Source organism: Chiloscyllium plagiosum, unplaced genomic scaffold, assembly GCF_037043375.1.
Source record: "Chiloscyllium plagiosum isolate Xiang-an unplaced genomic scaffold, Cpla_swu_hap1 HiC_scaffold_34, whole genome shotgun sequence".
NCBI classification, from domain to species: domain Eukaryota; kingdom Metazoa; phylum Chordata; class Chondrichthyes; order Orectolobiformes; family Hemiscylliidae; genus Chiloscyllium; species Chiloscyllium plagiosum.
Genome location: NW_028270172.1, coordinates 11,906,135 through 11,929,523, shown reverse-complemented (window position 1 = coordinate 11,929,523; position 23,389 = coordinate 11,906,135). Strand labels below are relative to the sequence as shown.

The window sequence follows — 23,389 nt, the reverse complement described above, 5'->3', positions numbered from 1 at the left end:
TAAATTGACTTGAGTAAATCTTGTTCTACCCATTTTAAAAGTGATAAACATAGGAATATTTCAGAAGAGAAACCAGTGTTTGGAGTTCAGCATTTTGATATCGTTTGTTACCTGCAATGATGTGCTCGCTCTGGCTTGATGCTGCAGCACTTGGGGCATTTGTATACCACTTGGCCCGGCTTCAACTGTAAACTTTCAATGAACTCTTTAGTGGCATTCCCCTTTGGTACTGCACCCTGCCAAACAATAAATAAGAGCATCATAGTTTGTGAGCACAAAGTATCTGGTACCTTGTTGAGTTCCAGCTTTGAACATGAAACACTTATTTGTGCTGAAACACTGCAAGTAATATAATGAGTGTAAAACTGGTGCTGGAGGAAAACAGATTAAAAATCACTTACAAAATTAACATGACTCAAGATCTCACAGTACACAAAGCAACTGCAGAACATTAATTTCCTGTTCAACTGAAGAATTTATTAAGGTAAAAGTTTTAGATTTCACAAGGCTGTTGATGTATAAGCTACAGTTGACCTACTTAGACTTTATTACAATATGCCCTTAACTTTCAACAAAAAAAACCATGTCTCCAAGATACTGATTTCCATCCAAATTGAACAGCTGTTTAGATTGGGTGGTGGTGGAGAGGGGCTAAAAAAAAACCAAGCAATAAATGATAATTGGCTTCCTAATTGTTTGGTGAACATGCATCGTAACGGTTTTCTTGCAGAAGTAAATGAAGATGGAGTAGGCCACTTGGCCCCTCCAGCCTGCTCTGCCACTGAATAAGATGGATCATTGCTGATCTGATCGTAACTTCAAATCTACATTCCCACTTACTCAATAACCTTTCACCTCCTTAAAAATCTGGGGTGGGTGAATTGAGGTTCTGTTCTTAAAGCCATAAGGTCTCACTTCCCCATATTAAACTTCATCTGCCACCTTATTGCCCACAAAACAGAGTTAAGAAAAGCAGGTTTACAGTTTGTGCAAACTTCATGTACTTTAGACAAAAATGGAACAGGATCAGCCAAGATTTAGGTTTTGTTAAAAAGCTGACTGAGAACCAAGGGGAGGAATTGTATGCACATGACATTTATTTCAATGCCTTTGTGGTTTGGGGTTTAAAGTTTTTATGTTCTTGTAGAATGAAAGGTTTAGTGACCTAAATGTACCTAACTGCCAAGATATCAATTTAGTGAATATGGCTTTATTGTTCAAATCAGCCAGATACTTTAAATGAAAAATATCTTAAGTATTGTTAATTCAAACTGGGTTTCTCTTAACTGAAAAAATGTAAACAACTCACTGGGGAAACACTTATTAATGCAGACATTTGATGTCGCCAGAATCATTAGACAATCCAATTTCACAATGTGGATAGAGAAAACGATGCTCCAAATGCTGCACAGGAAAATACAACATACCTAATAGTAATAAAGTCTACTATAATGATTCTGCATCAACATGCAAGGAGACCTGGACAACATTCCAGCTTGTGGCAAGTTAAATTTTTTCCAAACAAGTGCTTTGCATTGTCGATGTACAAGAAAGATCTACACTTATCTCCTTCAGGTTCAACAGCATTTACACTGGCTGCAATAATAAATAACCAGAGGCTAGGTATTCTTTCCTGAACAACTTACTTCAGAGCTCCCCAATGTTTTATCATATTTTATAAGGGACAAGAAAGTGATGGAATATGGTCCACTTGGCTGAATAAGTGCAACTCCAACATTGTTCAGCCAACTTAACATTATCCAGGACAAAGCAGTTACTTCAGGAGCACTGCAACCATCACCTTAAACATTCACCAAAGCACTACAGTCACAACATGTACCAACTTCAAGATGCACTGCAGCTGGGCCCAACATATTCTTTGGCAGCACTTAAACCCACATCTAATGCCTAAAACGGACAAAAGCAGCACCACATGGAACAATCACCACTTGCAACTTCCCATCCTAGCTACACACTATCTGGACTTGGAACTATATTGCTGTTCCTTCACTGTTACCAGTCAAATTCCTGGAACTCCCTCCTCACAACACTGAATGCATCTACACCAGATGGACTGCAACAGTAGAAGGCAGTGGCTCATCACTAATTTCAAAGGCAATTTGGGATAGGCAACAAATGCTAACCTTACATCCTGTTAATGACTGAATAAAAAATTAAAGGCGGCACTAGATCCAATGCCAAGTCTGGTGTTAAGTTAATAGCTAATTGCTATTCAATAATGCATTTTTGCAAGCACAGGTGGCCAGAAGGTGACAAAGGATTAGGTTCAGCCATGTTTTGTTACTGACAATATATCTTACGGGATACCATGGAAAATGGTCATCTTGACAGCTGAAAATACAATCTTGCTTGAAACATGATCAGTATTTTGGGGGAGGTGGAAGAGGGAGGAGAGAGAAGGGAAGATTAAAAAACATAGCAAGACAACACATGCTACAAAAGTCCATCATATAATGTAGACTTCACTAGTTCAAAAACAAATTGACCCCTTGACATCAAGCAATTTAAATAAATTGGCAGAGGAGACATATTTTGCTTAAGCAAACCCAGGAGATTGTTTTCCTGTATTTAACCTGGTTTTAAGTACAAAGTATATGTTGGATTACTATCTGCTTACTCTGTGCTAAATGCTGTGACCTTTAAAAAAACTGGATAGAATAGCTAAATGTCATATTGCTGGTATTCTATACCCAGACTTTCAAAGGCAATCTGCTAGTGCCCTAGATATTGCAATCTTACTTTGCTTGAATAATAATTACTGTTGCATCTGTGGAGTGCTGTATTTAGCAGTACGCAAGAGCCACTGTTATCATTCAGTGTTCCAATAATCTAAATTATTTATACAATAAAAATCTGAGCTTCTGGTTATAAGATAGCTTGTGCAGATCCCAGCAGTTCAACAATGACTGTTCAAAGGCAATGAGACGATTCCCTTGCAACAATTTGGTTGCATGCGAGAATTGAGCAACACAGCAAATTACAACAGATTTTAGTGTAAGTAATTCTAAAGTGGTCATTCTGAAGTTTTGTCTTTTCCTCACCCTGCAATCTCTGCTTTCAACAGCTGGACTCTCAGCTAACTTAACTGAAAGCTGCATAGACGCAGCAACATCAAGCATGCCAGTTAAAGCAAGCATAAATATGACCCTATAGTCTTTACATTGCTCTGAAGATCTGGGCAATACAGATTGAAAATTAATACTTTCTAAAATCACACCAAATCAGCTTTGTTCAGGTCTAAATGCAATTACCATTGTCCTCAAGGTTATCTGATTCTAATTTAATACCTCCCTAAACATTTTATAGTCTTTAACAATCCAAGCTTCTCTAATTTATCATATTAAGCTTATTTTGTTCTATTTTAATCCAAATAGCTGAGAAAGATTGTGTCAGACTGGTAGTTTGTCTACTTGAGTTAGGAGGTCTAAATTCAAGTCCCACTTACTCTAGCAGTGCGTAATATCATCTGAACAAGTTGACTGGGAAAATATCCCTAAACATAGCACATATACAACTGCATACTATATTTTTATTTATAAAAAACTATTTTTCAATTATACAGGTCACATGTTATAATTTAAATCAGGCTTATTTATTCTGATCACTGAACAAACATGCACTAAAATGAGAACACCTTTAAATTACTACAGGCCACATCTTGCAAAGTTAACAAACTCCTGTCTGAGGGGCACAAACACCTGATATTACCAGAAAACACCCAGGAACTTTAAAATAGATGTGTTCAATGGAAAAGCAAAGGCTGAAGCGCTACATCAGCCTGAATTAATTATTCCTCTTCACATAGATTTCTTGATTTCAATTTTTTTTTAAAATCAGTGATGGTGGGCAAGCAGGGCCTGAAAGGAAATTATTGTTCCTCTCAGATTCAGCAAGACGAAGTTTGGCCACAGCAGTGACTATTGAATGTGGACGGTGACAGGCAAGACAGAAAATCTACACATTGTCAACAAAGATGGATACATCTTTACCTTGTAGATTAAAAAAAACAAACATTACTTCCTGTTATTTTAGTACAGAAAAAAATAAAGTGATTCAACAGCACAAAAATGTTGTCTCAACTTTATCTAGCTCCCAGGAGATAAAGTAAATCCTCTTTGTTTTTAGGTGTCGCCCAACATCCACACTCAACTATTCTCAGTGTGCACTTTCACTTGATAAATCTGCAATATTATGCACATCACACACAAACATCGGGGGCAAGAATAAAAATCCTTCCCATCATGAAGCAGCCAAGAACCACCAAGAGGGACAAACCATTGCTTTGTGCTGCTCATTTGTTCTTCTCTTCAAAAGACATAAACACCTTGTTTTTTTTAAAACACGGGGGGGGGCGGCTGGACACCTTCTGGTAAAACACTTATGTACAAGTAATCCCTAACAACATGATCTATACAGCACTTTCAACATTGAGCAAAAGCAGGCCACTGAGCCAGACTAAGACTGGAGGCTAATAGGCTGGTGGTGCGGGAAGGAGGCTGAAGACAAAATAGAAGTCACATATATAAGAACTGCAAGAGGTCATGAGTTAGAAGCCAGAGTGGACTAGCTAGTTTTGTTTCCGTAGAGAGCTCAAGATAAACTACAACACTATGCCCTGACTTCTGACATGGCTGAAATCAGCTGACTTGCATTTGTCTTACTCCAACTTGAGCATACATTGCACTTTGATAATTTTTTTAAAACCCTGTGGTAGTTGTCTGTTCCAGTTAAAGTATATCTTTGTAATTAATACAGTTACCAGAGACTGCACAAGCACAGTCTACAAAACTGTAATTGATACTAATGTTTGTTAAACGCAAGTTTTTCTCAATGATTAAAGGTTTTATGTTATTGAGTTAATTTGTTAAATGCTGCTATAGGTTATGAACCTTTAGGTCCTATACATGCTTATCTTTTCCACCAAACTGCATTGTTTAAATTTGTGACTAAACCATGGACTTAAAATATATCTGACCAGATAGATAGTTGCATTCTGTCCCCTCGTCCTGTGCATCGGTGAGTTCATTGATTTTTCTGTGAACCCATTGCTCCTGTAAAGTGGATGATTAGAGATCATAATGAAGTAACCTATAGGGCATATGAAGCACATACCCCAGAGAGAGTGGTAGCTCCCAGAATAGGAAAAAACACAGCATATTGTCTTCTAATTGGTCAGTTGGTAATAATGGTATCTACATTTATGCTGCTTGGATTATTTCTATTGGGTTACAGGTGTATGGGGATGGGGTTGGTCTGGGTGGGATACTTTTTGGAGGGTTGTTGCAGCAGTGGGCCAAATGGCCTCTGTCTACACTGTAAGGATTCTATTACTAAGAGGATTTCTCAGATAAAATACACCGAACCAAAATCAGACTTTGAAAGAGTAGTAAAGTAATTGGATATCTCAAAAAGATGAGAATGAAATGAAATCCTTTCCAAGTCTAGGTTGCTGCTCGAGATTGTTCTCACTATAATTCCTGTACCATTAAAACAGACTCCATGCTCCACTCACTTGCTACCATCACACCCTATTCAACTCCAAAATGAGAATGGAACTTCGTTTCCCCTCCATCACAGACCTCACTACCGCCCTGTTTCAGCCTACATACTGTTGAAACCTCCTTCCATGCCCTTGTAAACACCTGACTTGTCTGTTCCAGTACTCTCTTCCCTCCACTGTCTTCAGCTCCCTCAAAGCTTTGCTAGTCATGCCCAACTCTTATTGATGCTCTCTCTTACAGCAGCAGTGTGATTGTTGACCTACATTGAAGCCCTCAATGCTTCCATTTTAAAACTTGCATATTCTTGCACACACCAAGCGCTAAACCTCCCCCAATCTAAAGGTCCTCACCAAAACATCACTCTGCTTTGATTTCGATAACACTTAAACAATGCCTCTTCAACTTCTTTTAGATCCTCCCATATGCTACCTTTGATCAATCCCTCCCAAATAGCTTTTAAAGATAATTTGGTCCTAATATGTCATCACTAGTTGGGACAGCATTTATAACTCATCCCTTACTGCCCTTGAACTGAGTGCTTTGCTAGGTTATTTCACAGGGCAAATGAGAGTCAATTAAATTGCTGTGGAGTCTGGAGTCACATTTGGGCCAATCTGGGTAAAGATGGCAGATTTCCTTCCATAAAGGGCATCAGTGAACGAACCCTTTGGGTTTTTACAATAAAAAAGTTACATGATTGCCATTAGACTCACGTTTAATCTCAGATCTAAAATTTTATTTAGTCCAAATTTCACAACTTATCATTGTGAAATTCAAATCCATGTTCCCAGAAATAAAACAAAGGTGGAGAAACTCAGCAGGTCTGGCAGTATCTGTGGAGAGAGAAACAGAGTTAATGTTTTGAATCCAACAGAATTCTTTAATGCTCCCAGAACGCGAGTCTGAGCTATGGAGTACTAGTGCAGTGAAATTACTAGCTCACTGCCACCCCAGCTCAGGGAGCTCAGACTCCATTTTTGTCGGATTGCGTTCTGCAAGATGCCTCGAAGGCATTTTCTATACTGTATATATAAATGAAGATCACATTTGTTGACATTAATTCAGCTAGGATAAATATATGTGTACAAAGCTTTTTGAAAAGATTTACATCTTGAATTTAACAAATGGAAAAAAACACTCAGCTGTGAATGGATTCTAATGAGCTTAAAAGAAACCCAGTCCAGGTGGATTGAAAACCACAACTAGAAAGTAAAACAGAAGGAGGAAGTAGAAAGCCAGCAAGATTGTTCAGGTACAGAGGACGAAGTAATTATACTAAAGTTTATAAATCACTGGTTAAATCTTAGCTAGAATTTCATGTCCAAGTCTGAACATCAGATTAGAATGTCAAAGCCCCAGGGAAGGTGCAAGGTGATTATTAAAATATTAAGGATGAGGGACTTTAGTTACGTTGGAGAAACTAGTAGTAGTACAACTGTTCACTGTACAGAGAAAATTAAGGAGGGATTTAATAGAGGCATTCAAAATGAGAAAGGATTTTGATGGATTAGACAGGAAGAAATTGTTTCCAACGGCAGGTGGTCAAGAACCTGGGGACAAGGATGGAAGGTGACAAAACCAGAGAATTATCTCTCTGCACTGAATACTACTTAGAACATGCTGCATGAAAGGATGGTAAAAGCAGATTCACATAGGTATGGTGAAAGAAAAAAAATCTCTGTAGGATTACAGAGAAAGAGCCAGAGCTGTGGGAATAATTGGAGAACTCGTTCAAAGAGCCAGGAAATACAAAAATGGGCCGGAGTCACATCCTGTCATTCTTTGACCCTGTCAGAGATTTGTATTTTCTTCTGTTCGTATTTTCTAACCTCTCTCTTAAGACACTTGCTTGGACAGATTTCTGGAGGCACTAACACTCATTGATTTGTTGCCAAGGGCCATTCGCATTGGAAGAGCAATAACAACCTCACTGATAAGATATCGTGGATGAACAACAAGAGTCAGATCTCTCCCAAGATGCATTTCCAAGCAATGAACAGTTGCAGGCACAGGAACAAGCTGATGTTCTCTCTCTACCCTCATTCCCCTGATCAATCTCAGAGGAAAGAAAGTCAAATGTAATGTCTCAACCATACCCCAAATTAGCTAGCAGCAGAGACCAAAAATTGCTTGTTTCTGGACTGTACAATTCAGTATGACACAATATGGTGCATTTAGCTTGTAGTCAGAAGCAGTTTCATAATGTTTACTTGTACGGCAATTTAATAAGCCAAACTTCGCACATTCTCTTAATGAAATGAGAACAAACTGATAACCAGAGTTTAAAATGGGTATGGGATAAACTCTTGATATTCACAAACATAATTATGAGTGAGTGACTTACAGGATCCGTCAGCATTGCTCGGGAGTGAGAAGCCAAAGCGAGGAAAGCTAGTGTATTGAAGATAATTCCATTAATGATACTGTACAACAAGTCTTTTGCTGGAACTAGCATGACAAAAATAACAACAAACTCTGCGTAGAAAATCAGCATCCAGGTCACGATGGCACAGGCCAGACCACAGCCATCTTTGATGAACCAGATCCTATCCATGGAGTTATCACTGGAAGGTGGCAAACACTGGTCAGCTTGCAGGTACTCAGCTCGCCGCTCAATATCCCTGCTTCGATTAGTGGATGACATGATCTAATAAGTAGTCCATAATTAAACCTGTTCGAGCAGAAAAGAAAGCACTTTCAATTTTTAAAAAAACAACTTTAAAAAGACAACTCAAAAACTGATCCTTAATTTTGACAATACCTTCGTGTAAACATTAAAGGCGCTGAACAGCATTAAAAGTCACATTTTTGTATACAAAGCTACCCAATATCAGGTATGATACAGATTCAGTCACAATATATAAATCTAACTGTCAGAAAGAAAAGGGCAATAACTAAATTACCTTGGAAGAACAACTTTGGGGACAGAGAGATTTATAAAAAAAGATATAGGTTGTGCCCATTGGGGACGGACATGGAAATTGACTGGAAAAGTGAAGGGTTTGAACGTGAGGAGAGACACTCACCCGTTAAAAAACCCGGTTGCTCCCCTTGGGCGGATCCTTCCTCCCCCCCCACACACACACACACAGCAGGCAGTCAACCGGAGGGAGGGAGGACCCTCAGGCGGACACTGGGGAGGAGCCGCCGCCAGTCCCAGCCTCAGGCTTCATGAACACCGAGAGTGAGGCCCAGAGAGAGGGAGGGGGGGAGGAGGGGGGGAAGGGTGTGACGGGAGGAAACTCCAGCAGGTCCCGTGGAGACGCTCACACACCATCCCCCCCCGCGCTCCGTGCGGCTCTCACTGCTCTCCTCATCCACACCACCACCACCACCGCCGCCGCCGCCAGCTACCCCTCGGGAAACTGAGCCACCCGTTACCGTGGACGCTCAACAGAGGGCGGGGGGGAGGAAACCCGGAAACGGAAATCGATCCTCCAATTCTGTGGGGAGAAACCGGAACTGACGTGGGCGTCCGGTGCGACCGAACGTCACAAAATACGGTCACCAACCGCCTCGTGAACAACAATAACAACATCGTCGTCACATCGGGCGGCGTTCTAATTCACTTTTCACCTCCAGTCCCCGGCAAAGTTGGGTTGGCGCCGATCCCCAATCGACCCGCCCGAGTTTTAAAATAAAATTCCGTCGGTTTGGGGAATGACGGTTGGTCGGCCGACGTGGGAGTGGTGTCGGCGCATGCGGGTCGCATGGTGATGACGCGATTGCAAAATGGCGACGGTGGTGCTGAGCGAGGCGGAGAAGGTTTATGTGATGCATGGCGTTCAGGTAGGAGGCAGGAACGGGAAGCTCCTGCTGCTAGACCCGCTGTCCTTTTCCAGCACCGCACTCTCGGCTATTGTGTAATGAAGCAGGGTTAATTAGTAATATCATGGTAAAACGTTCTCTGCAAAACAGTGGTCACAAAACCTTTGAATTCAGGGTTAAATTTGAAAGTGACACACACCAAATGCAAACAACAATCTCAACTTTAAGGCAATTGCACAGGTATGAGGGGAGAATTTGAGTCATAGAGACGTACAGCATGGAGACAGACCCTTCGGTCCAACCCGTCCATGCCGACCAGATATCCCAATCCAATCTAGTCCCACCTGCCAGCACCTGGGCCATATCCCTCCAAACCCTTCCTATTCTTACACCCATCCAAATGCCTCTTAAATGTTGCAATTATACCAGCCTCCACCACATCCTCTGGCAGCTCATTCCATACACATACCACCCTCTGTGTGAAAAAGTTGCTGCTTAGGTCTCTTTTATATCTTTCCCCGTTCACCCTAAAACATTTTGGGAAAGCAAATCTTAGCAGGATTTATACACTTAATGGTAAGGTCCTATTGAGTGTTGCTGAACAAAGAGACCTTGGAATGCAGGTTCATAGCTCCTTGAAAGTGGAGTTGCAGGTAGCTAGGATAGTGAAGGAGGAGTTTGGTATGCTTTCCTTTATTAGTCAGAGTATTGAGTACAGGAGTTGGGAGGTCATGTTGTGGCTGTACAGGTTATTCGTTAGGCCACTGTTGGAATATTGCGTGCAGTTTTGGTCTCCTTCCTATCGGAAACATGTTGTGAAACTTGAAAAGGTTCAGAAGAGGTTTACAAGGATGTTGCCAGGGTTAGAGGATTAGAGCTACTAAGAGAGGCAGAACAGGCTGGGGCTATTTTCCCTGGAGCGTCTGAGGCTGAGGGGTTATAGAGGTTTACAAAATTGAGGGGCATGGATAGGGTAAATAGGCAAAGTCTTTTCCCTGAGGTCGGGGAGTCCAGAACTAGAGGGCATAGGTTTAGGGTGAGAGGGGAAAGATATAAAAGAGACCTAAGGGGCAACTTTTTCACACAGAAGGTGGTACGTGTATGGAATGAGCTGCCAGAGGAAGTGGTGGAGGCTGGTACAATTGCAACATTTAAGAAGCATTTGGATGGGTATACAAATAGGAAGGGTTTGGAGGGATATGGGCCAGGTGCTGGCATGTGGGACGAGATTGGGTTGGGATAACTGGTCAGAATGGACGGGTTGGACTGAAGGGTCTATTTCCACGCTGTACATCTCTATAACTCTATGCCCTCTAGTTCTGGACTCCCCCATCCCAGGGAAAAGACTTTGTCTATTTATGCTATCCATTCTCCTCATGATTTTGTAATCCTCTATAAGGTCACCCCTCAACCTCCGACGTTCCAGGGAGAACAGCTCCAGCCTGTTCAGCCTCTCCCTGTAGCTCAAATTCTCCAACCCTGGCAACATCCTTATAAATCTCTTCTGAACCCTTGCAAGTTTCACAACATCTTTCCAATAGGAAGGAGACCAGAATTGCACACACTATTCCAACAGTGGCCTAACCAATGTCCTGTACATGACCTCCCAACTCCTGTACTCAGTGCTCTGACCAATAAAAGAAAGCATACCAAACGCCTTCTTCACTATCCTATCTACCTGCGACTCCACTTTCAAGGAGCTATGAACCTGCACTCCAACGTCTCTTTGTTCAGCAACATTCAATAGGACCTTGCCATTAAGTATATAAGTCCTGCAAAGATTTGCTTTCCCAAAATGCAGCACCTTGCATTTATCTGATTTAAACTCCATCTGCCATTTCTCAGCCCATTGGCCCATCTGGTCAAGATCCTGTTATAATCTGAGGTAACCTTCTTCGCTCTCCACTACACCTCCAATTTTGGTGTCATCTGCAAACTTACTAACTATGCTCGTATCCAAATCCAAAGACCTTCAGCGAGGTTATTACACCAATCATGCCAGAAGAGAGCAGATGATGAGGAAGGCAGAGAGGAGACAGGTGCAAGAGACCCCGGGAGAAGTACCTGTCAGGAACAAGTTGAAGCTTTTGGAAACAGTAGAGACTGATGACACTGCCAGTTCACAAGGCAGCCAGGTCTGTCAATCAAAAGTTGGTGCAGAGACAGAGCAGAAGAGTCGGACATCGCACAGAGCCGTGGTAATAGGGGACTCCATCGTGAGAGGAACTGACCGGGGTTTTTGTGGCAGCAGACGGGATTTAAGGATGGTGTGTTGCCTTCCTGGTGCCAGGGTGAAAGACATCGCGGACAGAGTGCAGGAAATCCTCAAGGACGAGGGTGAAGAGCCAGAGGTGGTGGTACATGTCGGCACAAATGATGTCGGGAAGAAGAGGAGGAACATACTACAGCGGAACTTCGGAGAACTAGGAAGAAGGCTGAAAAGCAGGACGCCCAGGTGGTTATCTCCGGTTTGCTTCCAGTTCCTCGTGCTGGTGTGGCCAGAAACGGGGAGATAGTGGACTTGAACGTGTGGTTGGGGAACTGGTGCAGGAAGCAAGGATTTAAGTTCTTTGATCACTGGGGTATATTTTGTGGTAAGCATAAATTCTACAAAAGAGATGGTTTGCACCTTAATAGGTTAGGGACCAGCATTCTGGCAGGCAGGTTTGCTACTGCAGCACCGCTACATTTAAACTAAGAAGCGGGGGGGGGAGGGGACAAACTGGATGTTTAAAAAGGAAATTGAAGGGAAAGTTAGAACAAGAGAAGTCAAGAAAGACAACTGTATCAATGAGGCAGAAAACTCGGAAAGGGATCATGCTGTAAGGTTGAGTGAAATAGGGGTTGATGGGAAGGGTGAGAGCAGTAACAAATTAAAAATGCTATACATGAATGCACAAAGCATTAGACATAAGATGGATGAGCTTGAGGCTCTTTTGGAAATTGGCAGATACGATATTGTGGGGATAACTGAGACGTGGCTTGAAGTGGACAGGGCCTGGGAAATGAATATTCAAGGCGACACGTGCTATTGTAAGGACAGACTGACGGGCAGAGGGGGTGGGGTGGCCTTGTTGGTAAGGGAGGATATTCAGTCCCTAACGCCGGGGACCTAGAGTCACGGGATGTAGAGTCAGTGTGGATAGAGCTGCGAAATACTAAGGGTAAAAAGACCCTCTTGAGAGTCATCTACAGGCCCCCAAACAGTAGTCTGGATGTCGGATGTAAGTTGAATCAGGAGCTGAAATTGGCGTGTCGTAAAGATGTTACTACAGTTGTTATGGGGGATTTTAACATGCAGGTAGACTGGGAGAATCAGGATGGTATTGGACCTCAAGAAAGAGTCTTTGTGGAGTGCCTCAGAGATGGATTCTTAGAGCAGCTGGTGCTGGAGCCGACCAGGGAGAAGGCAATTCTGGATCTGGTATTGTGTAACGAACCAGAATTGGTCAGAGACCTCGAAGTGAAGGAGCCATTGGGAAGTAGTCACCATAATACATTAAGCTTCAATCTGCAATTTGAGAGGGAGAGGGTACAGTCGGAAGTGACAGTCCTTCTGTTGAATACAGGGAACTATGGAGCTATGAGGGAGGAGCTGGCCAAAGTTCAATGGTGCAACACCTTAGCAGGAATGACCGTGAAGGAACAATGGCGGATATTTCTGTGTATAACGCAGAAGTTGCAGGATCAGTTCATTCCTAAAAGGAAGAAAGATCCCAGGAGGAAGCATGGGTGGCCGTGGCTGACGAGGGAAGTTAAGAAACATATAAAGAGAAAAAGTATAACAAAGCAAAGATAAGTGGGAAAACTGAGGACTGTGAAGCTTTTAAAGAGCAACAGAGGATTACTAAGAAGGAAATACGCAGAGGGAAAATGAGGTACGAAGGTAAATTGGCCAATAATATAAAGGATGATAGTAAGAGCTTTTTTAGGTATGTGCAAGGCAAAAAAATGGTTAGGACTAAATTGGGCCCTTGAAGACAGAAACAGGGGAATATATTCTGGGGAGCAAAGAAATGGCAGAGGAATTAAATGGGTACTTCAGATCTGTGTTCACTGGGGAAGACACAAGCAATCTCCCCGAGGTAACAGTGGCTGAAGGACCTGAACTTAAGGGAATTTATATTTGCCAGGATTTGGTGTTGGAGAGACTGTTAGGTCTGAAGGTTGATAAGTCTCCGGGGCCTGATGGTCTGCATCCCAGGGTACTGAAGGAGGTGGCTCGGGAAATTGTGGATGCGTTGGTGATTATTTCCAGAGTTCGATAGATTGGAGGGTGGCTAATGTTATACCACTTTTTAAGAAAGGTGGGAGAGAGAAAGCAGGAAATTATAGACCAGTTAGTCTGACCTCAGCGGTGGGAAAGATGCTGGAGTCTATTATAAAGGATGAAATTACGGCACATCTGGATAGTAGTAACAGGATAGGACAGAGTCAGCATGGATTTATGAAGGGAAAATCATGCTTGACTAATCTTCTTGAATTTCTTGAGGATGTAACTGAAGATGGACGAGGGAGATCCAGTAGATGTAGTGTACCTGGACTTTCAGAAAGCTTTTGATAAAGTCCCACACAGGAGGTTAGTGAGTAAAATTAGGGCGCATGGTATTGGGGGCAAAGTACTAGATTGGATTGAAAATTGGTTGGCTGATAGGAAACAAAGGGTAGTGATAAACGGCTCCATTTTGGAATGGCAGGCAGTGACCAGTGGGGTACCGCAGGGATCCGTGCTGGGACTGCAACTTTTTACAATATATGTTAATGATATAGAAGATGGTATCAGCAATAACATTAGCAAATTTGCTGATGATACAAAGCTGGGTGGCAGGGTGAAATGTGATGAGGATGTTAGGAGATTACAGGGTGACCTGGACAAGTTAGGTGAGTGGGCAGATGCATGGCTTGTCCTTACCACCCTTCTTAAACGGTGGCACCACGCTAGCCAATCTCCAGTCTTCCGGCACCTCACCTGTGACTATCGATGATACAAATATCTCAACAATAGGCCCAGCAAAAACCCTTTGGATTCTCCTTAATTGTATTTGCCAAAGCGCTCTCATGTCCCCATTTTGCCCTCCTGATTTCCTTCTTAACTATACTCCTACTGCCTTTATACTCTTCTAAGGACTCACGCTGAAAATGTGTTGCTGGAAAAGCGCAGCAGGTCAGGCAGCATCCAAGGAACAGGAGAATAGACGTTTCGGGCATTAGCCCTTCTTCAGGATGCTGCCTGACCTGCGCTTTTCCAGCAACACATTTTCAGCTCTGATCTCCAGCATCTGCAGTCCTCACTTTCTCCCCTAAGGACTCTCACGACCTATTGTGTGCTTCCTTCTTTTTCTTAACCAAACCCTCAATTTGTTTAGTCATCCAGCATTCCCAATATCTAGCAGCCTTTCCTTTCACCCTAACTGGAATATACTTTCTCTGGATTCTTGTTATCTCATTTCTGAAGGTTTCTTATTTTCCAGCCGTCCCTTTACTTGCGAACGTCTGCCCCCAATCAGCTTTTGAAAGCTCTTGCCTAATACTGTCAAAATTGGCCCTTCTCCAATTTAGAACTTCAACTTTTAGATCTGGTCTATCCTTTTCCATTACTATTTTAAATCTAATAGAATTATGGTCGCTGGCCCTAAAGTGCTCCCCCACTGACACCTCGGTCACCTGCCCTGCCTTATTTCCCAAGAGTAGTTAATGTTTTGCACCTTCTCTAGTAGGTACATCCACATACTGAATCAGAAAATTGTCTTGTCCACACTTAACAAATTCCTCTCCATCTAAACCCTTAACACAATGGCAGTCCCAATCTATGTTTGGAAAGTTAAAATCCCCTACCATAACCACCCTATTACTCTTACAGGTAGCTGAGATCTCCTTACAAATTTGTTTCTCAATTTCCTTCTGACTGTTAGGGGGTCTACAATACAATCCCAATAAGGTGATCATCCCTTTCTTATTTCTCAGTTCCACCCAAATAACTTCCCTGGATGTATTTCCAGGAATATCCTCCCTCAGCAAAGCTCTAATGCTATCCTTTATCAAAAACGCCACTCCCCCTCCTCTTTTGCCTCTGTTTCTATCCTTCCTGTAGCATTTGTATTCTTGAACATTAAGCCGCCAGTCCTGCCCATCCCTGAGCCATGTTTTTGTAATTGCTTGATATCCCAGTCCCATGTTCCTAACCATGCCCTGAGTTCATCTGCCTTCCCTGTTAGGCCCCTTAAATTTAAATAAATGCAGTTTAATTTATTAGTCCTATCTTGTCCCTGCCTGACCTGATCCCCTATTGGGAAATGTGCAGACAAAACAAGATGGACGACGGGAAAAATTTCTGGCTGTAACAGCTGCTCCTTTTATTTGAGGTATTTTAGGTGCTGGAGGTGATTTCCTCGAATTCCAGGAGCAGCATTTACTGATTTATATGCTATTGCATTGTTTTGGAACTTTGGGCAAAATAAAAGTCAAAAGAACACCAGTTTTAAAAGGGAGAAGAACAGACAAAGAAAGCACATGGTGAGGTCAGTGCAGGAGGGAGAGAGAATTGATTAAGATTAAAGAGCCCTTTAGGGAACATCTCTGGGACACCCCCACCAATCAACCACACCGCCCTGTAGCCCAACATTTCAACCCCCCCTCCCACTCTGCCGAGGACATTCAGGTCCTGGGCCGCCTCCACCGCCGCTCCCTCACCACCCGACGCCTGGAGAAAGAACGCCTCATCTTCTGCCTCAGAACACTTCAACCGTAGAGCATCAATGTGGACTTCACCAGTTTCCTCATTTCCCCTTCCCCCACCTCACCCCAGATCCAACCTCCTGACCTGTGCCACCTGCCAATCTCCCCTCCCACCTATCCGCTCCACCCTCCTCTCTGACCTATCACCTCCATTCCCCCCCCCCCATCCACCTATTGCACTCTTTGCTACCTTCTCCCCAGCCCCACCCCTCCTCCCATTTAACTCTCCAGCCTGGAGGCTCCCTGCCTTCAGTCCTGATAAGGGGCTTTTGCCCGAAACGTCGATTTTCCTGCTCTTTGGATGCTACCTGACCGGCTGTGCTTTTCCAGCACCACTCTAATCTAGACTCTGATTTCCAGTGTCTGCAGTCCTCACTTCTGCCAACTAGGAAACATTTGAAGAAACAATCCACAATATTCAACAAAAATACATTCTGTTGAAAGTCAAGAATTAAGCAAGGATGATCCATCCATGGCTCAGTCTGGAAGTTATTTCCAAAACTTAATATGTCTGACAATTAGATGTGCTTTGGAAAGTACCAAAGGCCGATTAAAAAGATAATGAGAAAGGAAAAAGTAGAATGTGCAAGTAAACTTGCCAGAGGCAAAATGAAATAGATTAGTTTATGCAAATGTTGGTTGCTGAGAAGGAGAGACAGGATAAGTTATCTTAAGGACTTTGGAGCGACATTGAACATGGCGAGTTTTGAGAAGATTTGTAGCTCAGGTTGAGGTTTTAGATGCAGATTTGCTCGCTGAGCTGAAATTTCCCGATGTTTCGTTACCCTACTAGGTAACATCTTCAGTGGGCCTCAGGCAAAGCAATGCTGAAAATTCCTGCTTTCTATTTATATGTTTGGATTCTTTGGGTTGGGGATGTTATTTCCTGTGGTGAAGTAACTTCCTGTTCCTTTTCTCAGGGGGTGGTAGATGGGTCGAACTTGATGTGTTTGTTGATAGAGTTCCGGTTGGAATGCCATGCTTCTAGGAATTCTCGTGCGTGTCTTTGTTTGGCTTGTACGAGGATAGATGTGTTGTGCCTGTCGAAGCGGTGTCCTTCCTTATCTGTATGTATCTGGACAAACAGGCAGAAAACTAGCCACCAGGATACATGAATACCAACTAGCCACAAAACGACATGACCCTCTCTCACTAGTATCCTTACATACAAATAAGGAAGGACCCCAGTTCGACTCAGCGAGCAAGCCTACATCTAGACATTGAACATTTCCAGTAGGAAGGAAGGACTGTAAGAGGAGCAGTAATCTGCCATGGTTGTCGAAGGAAATAAGGCAGGCTATCAAAGTAAAAGAGAAGGCATACAAAACAGCAGGAATGTAGAAGATTGGGAAAACTTTAAAGGTCAACAGAAAGCTTCAAAAATGAGATATAAACAAAAGTAAGATAGAGTATGAGAAAAAAACTGAGAATATAGAGATAGACAGCAAAAGTTTCTATAAATATGTAAGACGAAGAAGAGTGGCTAAAGTAAATGTTGGTCCTTTAGGTGATGAGAAGGGACAGTTGTGGAATATGATGAAATGGATGAGGCATCGAACAGGCACTTTGCATCAATCTTCACAGTGGAGGATATTAATAACATGCCAGTAAGTGACAAAGAGATTAAGGTAGATGAGGACCCCCTGGAAACCATTATTATGGAAGAGCTAGTGTTGGGTAAGCTAATAGATCTAAGAATAGCTAAGTCTCCTGGCCTGGGTGGAATACATCCCAGGGTACTAAAAGAGATGGCAGGAGAAATAGCAGGTTCACTGGCAGTAATTTTCCTAAATTCCCTGAACCCTGGAGCAGTCCCAGCAGGTTGGAATATAGCAAATGTGACACCACTGTTGAAAAAGGGAAGTAGACAAAAGATGGGGAATTATACACCAGTGAGTTTAACCAGTGTGGAAGATGCCTGAGTCTGTTATCAAGGAAGAAATAGCAGGACATCTCAAAAGAAATTGTCCAATTGTACAGAAGCAGCATGAGTTCATGAAGGGCAGGTCGTGCTTCACAAATCATTTGGAATTCTATGACGACATTTCAAACAAGGTGGATAATGGGGACTCAGTGGATGCGGTGTACCTAGATTTCCAAAAGGCCTTGACAAGGTGCAGCACATGGGGCTACTGCATAATATAAGGATGCGTGGTGTTAGGAGTAGAATATTAGCGTGGATAGGTTGACTGACAGGAAGCAAAGAGTGGGGATAAATGAGTGCTATTCTGGCTGGCAATCAGTGACTAGTGGTGTGCCTAAGGGATTGCTGTTGGGACCACAATTATTTACAATTTGTATAGATAACTTGGAGTTTGGGATCACTTGGTGGAGCAGGCTCAAAGGGCCGGATTTCCTGATTCCATGATTCCCCAAGGCAGTGTAGGTGTGATATGTTCTAACTTCGGGGCGACCCTGTAAACTGCTTCTGGCTCTGCTACTTCCCCAGACAATGGAGATGTGAAATGCCTCATTATTGGGGGATGATTGTGAAAACAAATTTGATTGGCTGGGGGATGGCTGTGAAAGCATTTTTGAATGGAAGGGATTGAATGAGAGTTTAATTTGATAATAGCAGTAGAGTAGTAGAAAATGACTGGCCAGAAGAAGTGAGTCATCCACATTTCTGCATGAATGTCGTCCCCCACCCACTTCCAAAGTGTTCTGCATCTGGAAAAAGGTAGTACAGTTTTACCCTTTAACGTTACGTTAGCGTTAGACATTGAACATTTCCAGTAGGAAGGAAAGACTGGTAAGAGGAGCAGTAATCTGCCATGGGTGTCGAAGGGAGAGAGTACATACTGGCCTTTATTTTGCAAGGAGATTAGACTAATTGAACATGCAAGTCTTGTCATAGTTATAAGGGGCTTTGGTGAGACCCCAACTGAGTGTGCAGTTTTAGTTTCTGCATTTAAGAAAAGGTATGTTTGCATTGAGTTAGTAAAGCTCAGGTTTGCTAAATTAATCCCTGGAGTGATAGGTTTGACTATGATGAGAATCTGATGAAATTAGATCTGCATTCTCTGGAGTTTAGAAGAACTGGAGGTTATCTCATTGAAATGTGTAAGATTCTAAAGATGCATTTTGGGTGGAGGCTGAGTGGTTGTTTCCATTGATTGGGCAATCTACAGCACAGGCACAGTCTCAGGATAAAGACTCTATCTTTTAGGACCAAGATAAAAAAATTTCTTTAGTCAAAGGGTGGTAAATCTTCTAACTTCTCTTTCCCAGAGTTTTTGGACAGTTACTGTTGCTCATCAAAAGATTCTGTTTCAGAACTGAATTAACTCTTGTTTCTTTCTCCACAGATACTGCCTGACCTGCTGAGTTCCTCCAGCATTATCTGTTTGTATTTCTGATTTCAGATAAATCATCTGCAGCATTTTGCTTTTATTTGAGGGTTTTGGGACATGGTGGCAAGGTGGAGTTGAACCCCCAGATCAGTTATGATCACATTGAATTCTGGAGCAGACTCAACTAGCTTTATAGTCTACTTCTGATCCTATCTCTTTATAGAAGCATTGTCCCTTTTGTTTCTGCAATATATTACATATATGTATATAATTTCTATAATATGATTTTCTGCAGTTGGGAACTGATGTTTTAAGTGACTTTCTCCAATCTCCATTCTTCAGGATGATCTACGAATTGACGGTCGTGGGTGTGAAGATTATAGACACACTGAGGTAGAAACAGATGTTGTGTCAAACACAAGTGGATCTGCTAGAGTGAAAATTGTAAGTACTAAGCAGCGCTGCCTTTATTCTAAATTGAAAAATTTATCACAACACTTGATTTGAACATCAACTGTGATTCTTTGATAGTGGTGGAAGAGACAGGATTGTCACCTGGATGTTTCAAACTCACACCAGTGTGTATGTTCATAAAAAGTATCACTTAGAACATTACAGTGCAATACAGGCCCTACAGCCCTCGATGTTGCAAACCTACACTATTCCATTATCATCCATATGTTTATCCAATGACCAGTTAAATGCCCTTAAAGTTGGCAAGTCTACTACTGTTGCAGACAGGGCATTCCACACCCTTACTACTCTTTGAGTAAAGAACCTACTTCTGATATCTGTCCTATATCTATCATCCCTCAATTTAAAGCTATGTCTCCTTGTGCGAGCCATCCAAGGAAAAAGGCTCTCACTGTCCACCCTATTTAATCTTCTGATCATCTTCTATTTCAAATCTCTCAGTCTTTCCTCATAAGACCTTCCCTTTATATCTGGCAACATTCTGGTAAATCTCCTCTGCGTCCTTTCCAATGCTTCCATATTCTTCCTATAGTGCGGCGACCAGAACTGTACGTGGTAGTCCAAGTGCAGCCGTGTCAGAGTTTTATACTGCTGCAGCTTGACCTCATGGCTCCGAAATTCAATCCCTCTACCCATAAAAGCTAATACACCGTATGCATTCTTAACAACCCTATCAACCTGGGTGGCAGCTTTTGGGGATCTGTGCCCATGGACACACAGATCTCTCTGCTCATCTACACTACCAAGAATCTTACCATTAGCCTGGTACTCTATTCCTGTTGTTCCTTCCAAAGTGAATCACCTCACACTTTTCTGCATTAAACTCTCAGCCCAGCTCTGCAGCTTATCTATGTCCCTCTCTAACCTACAACATCCTTCCACACTTCCCACAACTCCACCAACTTTAGTGTCTTCCATAAATTTACTAATCCGTCCTTTTACACTGTCATCCAGATCATTTATAAAAATGACAAACAGCAGTGGCTCCATAACAGATCCTTAAAGTACTCCACTAGCAATTGGTCTCCAGGATGAGCATTTTCCAACAACCACCACCCTTTGTCGTCTTACAGTTTCTGATCCAAACCACTAAATCATGCTCAATCCCATGCCTTCATATTTTCTACAATAGCATATCATACCTTGTGAAATGCTTTACTGAAATTCATATACACTACATCAACCGCTTTATACTCATCTACCTGTTTGGTCACCTCAAAGAACTTTTGTGAGCTATGACCTTCCCTTCACAAAACTGTTTTGACTATCCCAAATCAACTTATTCCTTTCTGGATGTTTATAAATCCTGTCTTTTATAATCCTCATCTGAACTGTCATGTCTGCTTCCTAGTGGGTTCCCTTGACCTCATGGTCACTTGCCTCCTAACTGTGAAAGATGAAAATCTGACTCTTGGCTTGCTTCACACACTGTGCCAAAAGAAATCTGGGCCAGAGGAAACTTTCCAACAAATCTGTGAATTGGTGGTGAGTTGAAAATGTGGAGATAATCAGTTTGCCCACTGTTTATCCCAATATACTTTCAAATTAAAACAGTTGGCATTTCTAGAAGATTGGCAGGCTAAGATTAACAACAGCTCTGTTTGACAGGCCAAATTGTGTGCATTGAAGAGACAGTAGATACTGACAGATATATAGAGTTTGTCACAGATCTGCCATAATTTCATTGAATAAAGAAGCAGGTTTGAGGGCTGAATGGCCTACTTCTGTTCCTGTGAGAATCATGAATGCTAGTTCCTTTCCCAAGATAAAAAGCTAATAGAGATATCATCATCCACTTCTTATTCAAGCAGGACTTTGCTGAAATACACTTGGACGATCAATAAGTTATTTTTTTAGACGATTACTGTTGTGGAAATTAGATTCTGGTGGCAGAGTGGTCTAGGCACATTTTTCATCTAGCGAATTGTCTCCAATTGCTTGTATCATCAGAGGAAGCAATGTTTTCTCATTAATAGTACATAATACACAGTGGAACACTGCCTGCTGGGAACCATTGAAGGAGGCACCTCATTTCTCTATTTGGCATCTCAGGTAGCTTTTCAAAAGATAATCAGCCAGACATCCCATTGAAATCTTTCCCTGTTGTATGAAAGTTATCGTATTGGACCGCTGAAACAGAGATGACTCAGTTTGGCCTTCAAAGTGGTGTGGCGAGCAATGATGCAGATTCCCTCCATTACAGGAATCATATAACACCACATCTTACCTCTTGCAGTTTTCAGAGAATATGTTAAAAGAATCAAGATATTGGCACAATGTAATTTCACTTATTTGAAGAGTTGGTGCAAGTAGGGAGTCAAATGACGACCTCCTACTCTGCAACCATTGGGTGATTCTATGTTGAAGGAGCCAGAAGGATGATGTGACACAAATTCTTCTGTGTTGCAGACCAATTTGCCATATGGTACTGTTGTCCTGTTTTCCCCCCTCAGTTGATGCAAAACGCGCAGAGCCACAGTATAGTTTTACCTCCTTCATCTTTATTCCAGGCCCTGGAGGGAGAGAGAATGTTCACCCATGTGCACAGAGACATGAGTTCTCAGTCTTCACTCAAACAGCAGTTTCTTAATGAATTATAGAGTCATTTTACAGGGAGAAACATCCAGATAAGGCAAAGTACATATTGATTGGGTTACCGTTCTAATCAGCGAGTGTCAATAGTAAAGATTAAGCCATCTGCTGTTACACAATGAATGTTCTTAACCTTAACTGGCTTCACATAATGAATACTTTTCACCTTATTAAACTGACCTTACACACTGAATGCTTCCAATAATGTTAAATGGCTCTACATAATGAATACTTTTCCACCTTGTTAACCCATTACCCTTTCCTCCAGCACCCCATTGTTAACTGCAAGTTCTTATTTGATCTGAGTCCTGCTTAGCTGAACCTTTTGCTTCACAAAACTCAAAACGTAACTCTTTCCCTACCTGCTCATACCCTATACATATTCTCAGTGCTATTGTTCCTTGTATGAGTGCAGTAACCTGCACTCTTGTCTTTAACTGGAAGCTGAAGGAAATCATAGTAAAATATAACTAAAGTGACCAGTGTTTTCTGGGCAGTCACAATGCCACCCTGAATGTAGCCAATTAAAATGGTTCCTTTATTCAGGCACAACAGTGAAGCTAGATCTAACCTGGTGCTACTTAGAGTAACTTACCTGCATTCAATTGCATTCAAGCTTCAAACAACAGCTCAATCTGTAGTAAGTATGTCTTGCAAGTCCTCATCTTGCTATGAACAAAATTCGAATTTGTCTGTGTTGTATGCTGTAGATTTATGATTTTCAACGTAAGTATTACTTTTTGAGAGCAAGAATGAAGGAAGTATTGAGGCTTGTTGGTTGCCATCAGATGCAAAAGAAAAAAGCACCACAATTTCCAAGGTTCATATTCTTCAGAGGAAGAGACTGGGCTGATTCAAAGGCATTTATCCAATTTCAGAAATCTGCTGTTATGCTTTCGATGTTAGAATTAAAGTATTTATTGTGTCTAATGCTGTTTAGATATTGCAAGCATCATTTATGTTCTGAGTAATTTTGTTTCACAAGTGGGTGGCACAGTGGTAGCA

At 42.0% G+C, this 23,389-nt stretch overlaps 2 protein-coding genes across 7 annotated transcripts in view; one reads left to right on the top strand and one right to left on the bottom strand.

Annotated features, from left to right (window-relative positions):
* Positions 1-8,894, bottom strand: part of LOC122564528 (palmitoyltransferase ZDHHC3) — a 67,126-nt gene extending 58,232 nt beyond the window's left edge. For 2 of the 5 annotated variants that reach the window (XM_087978488.1, XM_043719574.2), the window contains exons 1-3: positions 8,549-8,892; positions 7,867-8,193; positions 112-236 (exon numbers count right to left, since the gene is read on the bottom strand). In XM_087978488.1, coding sequence (XP_087834614.1) covers positions 112-236; positions 7,867-8,166 — 425 coding nt within the window. In that variant the 5' untranslated portion in view covers positions 8,167-8,193; positions 8,549-8,892. Of the gene's footprint in view, positions 1-111; positions 237-7,866; positions 8,194-8,548 lie in introns of all 5 variants that reach the window. The other 3 variants (XM_043719569.2, XM_087978487.1, XM_043719572.2) reach the window with 3 other exon arrangements.
* Positions 8,895-9,016: 122 nt separating this feature from the next.
* exosc7 (exosome component 7) overlaps positions 9,017-23,389 on the top strand; it is a 28,111-nt gene continuing 13,738 nt past the window's right edge. Inside the window, exons 1-2 of one of the 2 annotated variants that reach the window (XM_087978489.1) lie at positions 9,017-9,311; positions 19,661-19,762. In XM_087978489.1, coding sequence (XP_087834615.1) covers positions 9,255-9,311; positions 19,661-19,762 — 159 coding nt within the window. In that variant the 5' untranslated portion in view covers positions 9,017-9,254. The remainder of the gene's footprint in view (positions 9,312-19,660; positions 19,763-23,389) is intronic. The other variant, XM_043719575.2, reaches the window with a different exon arrangement.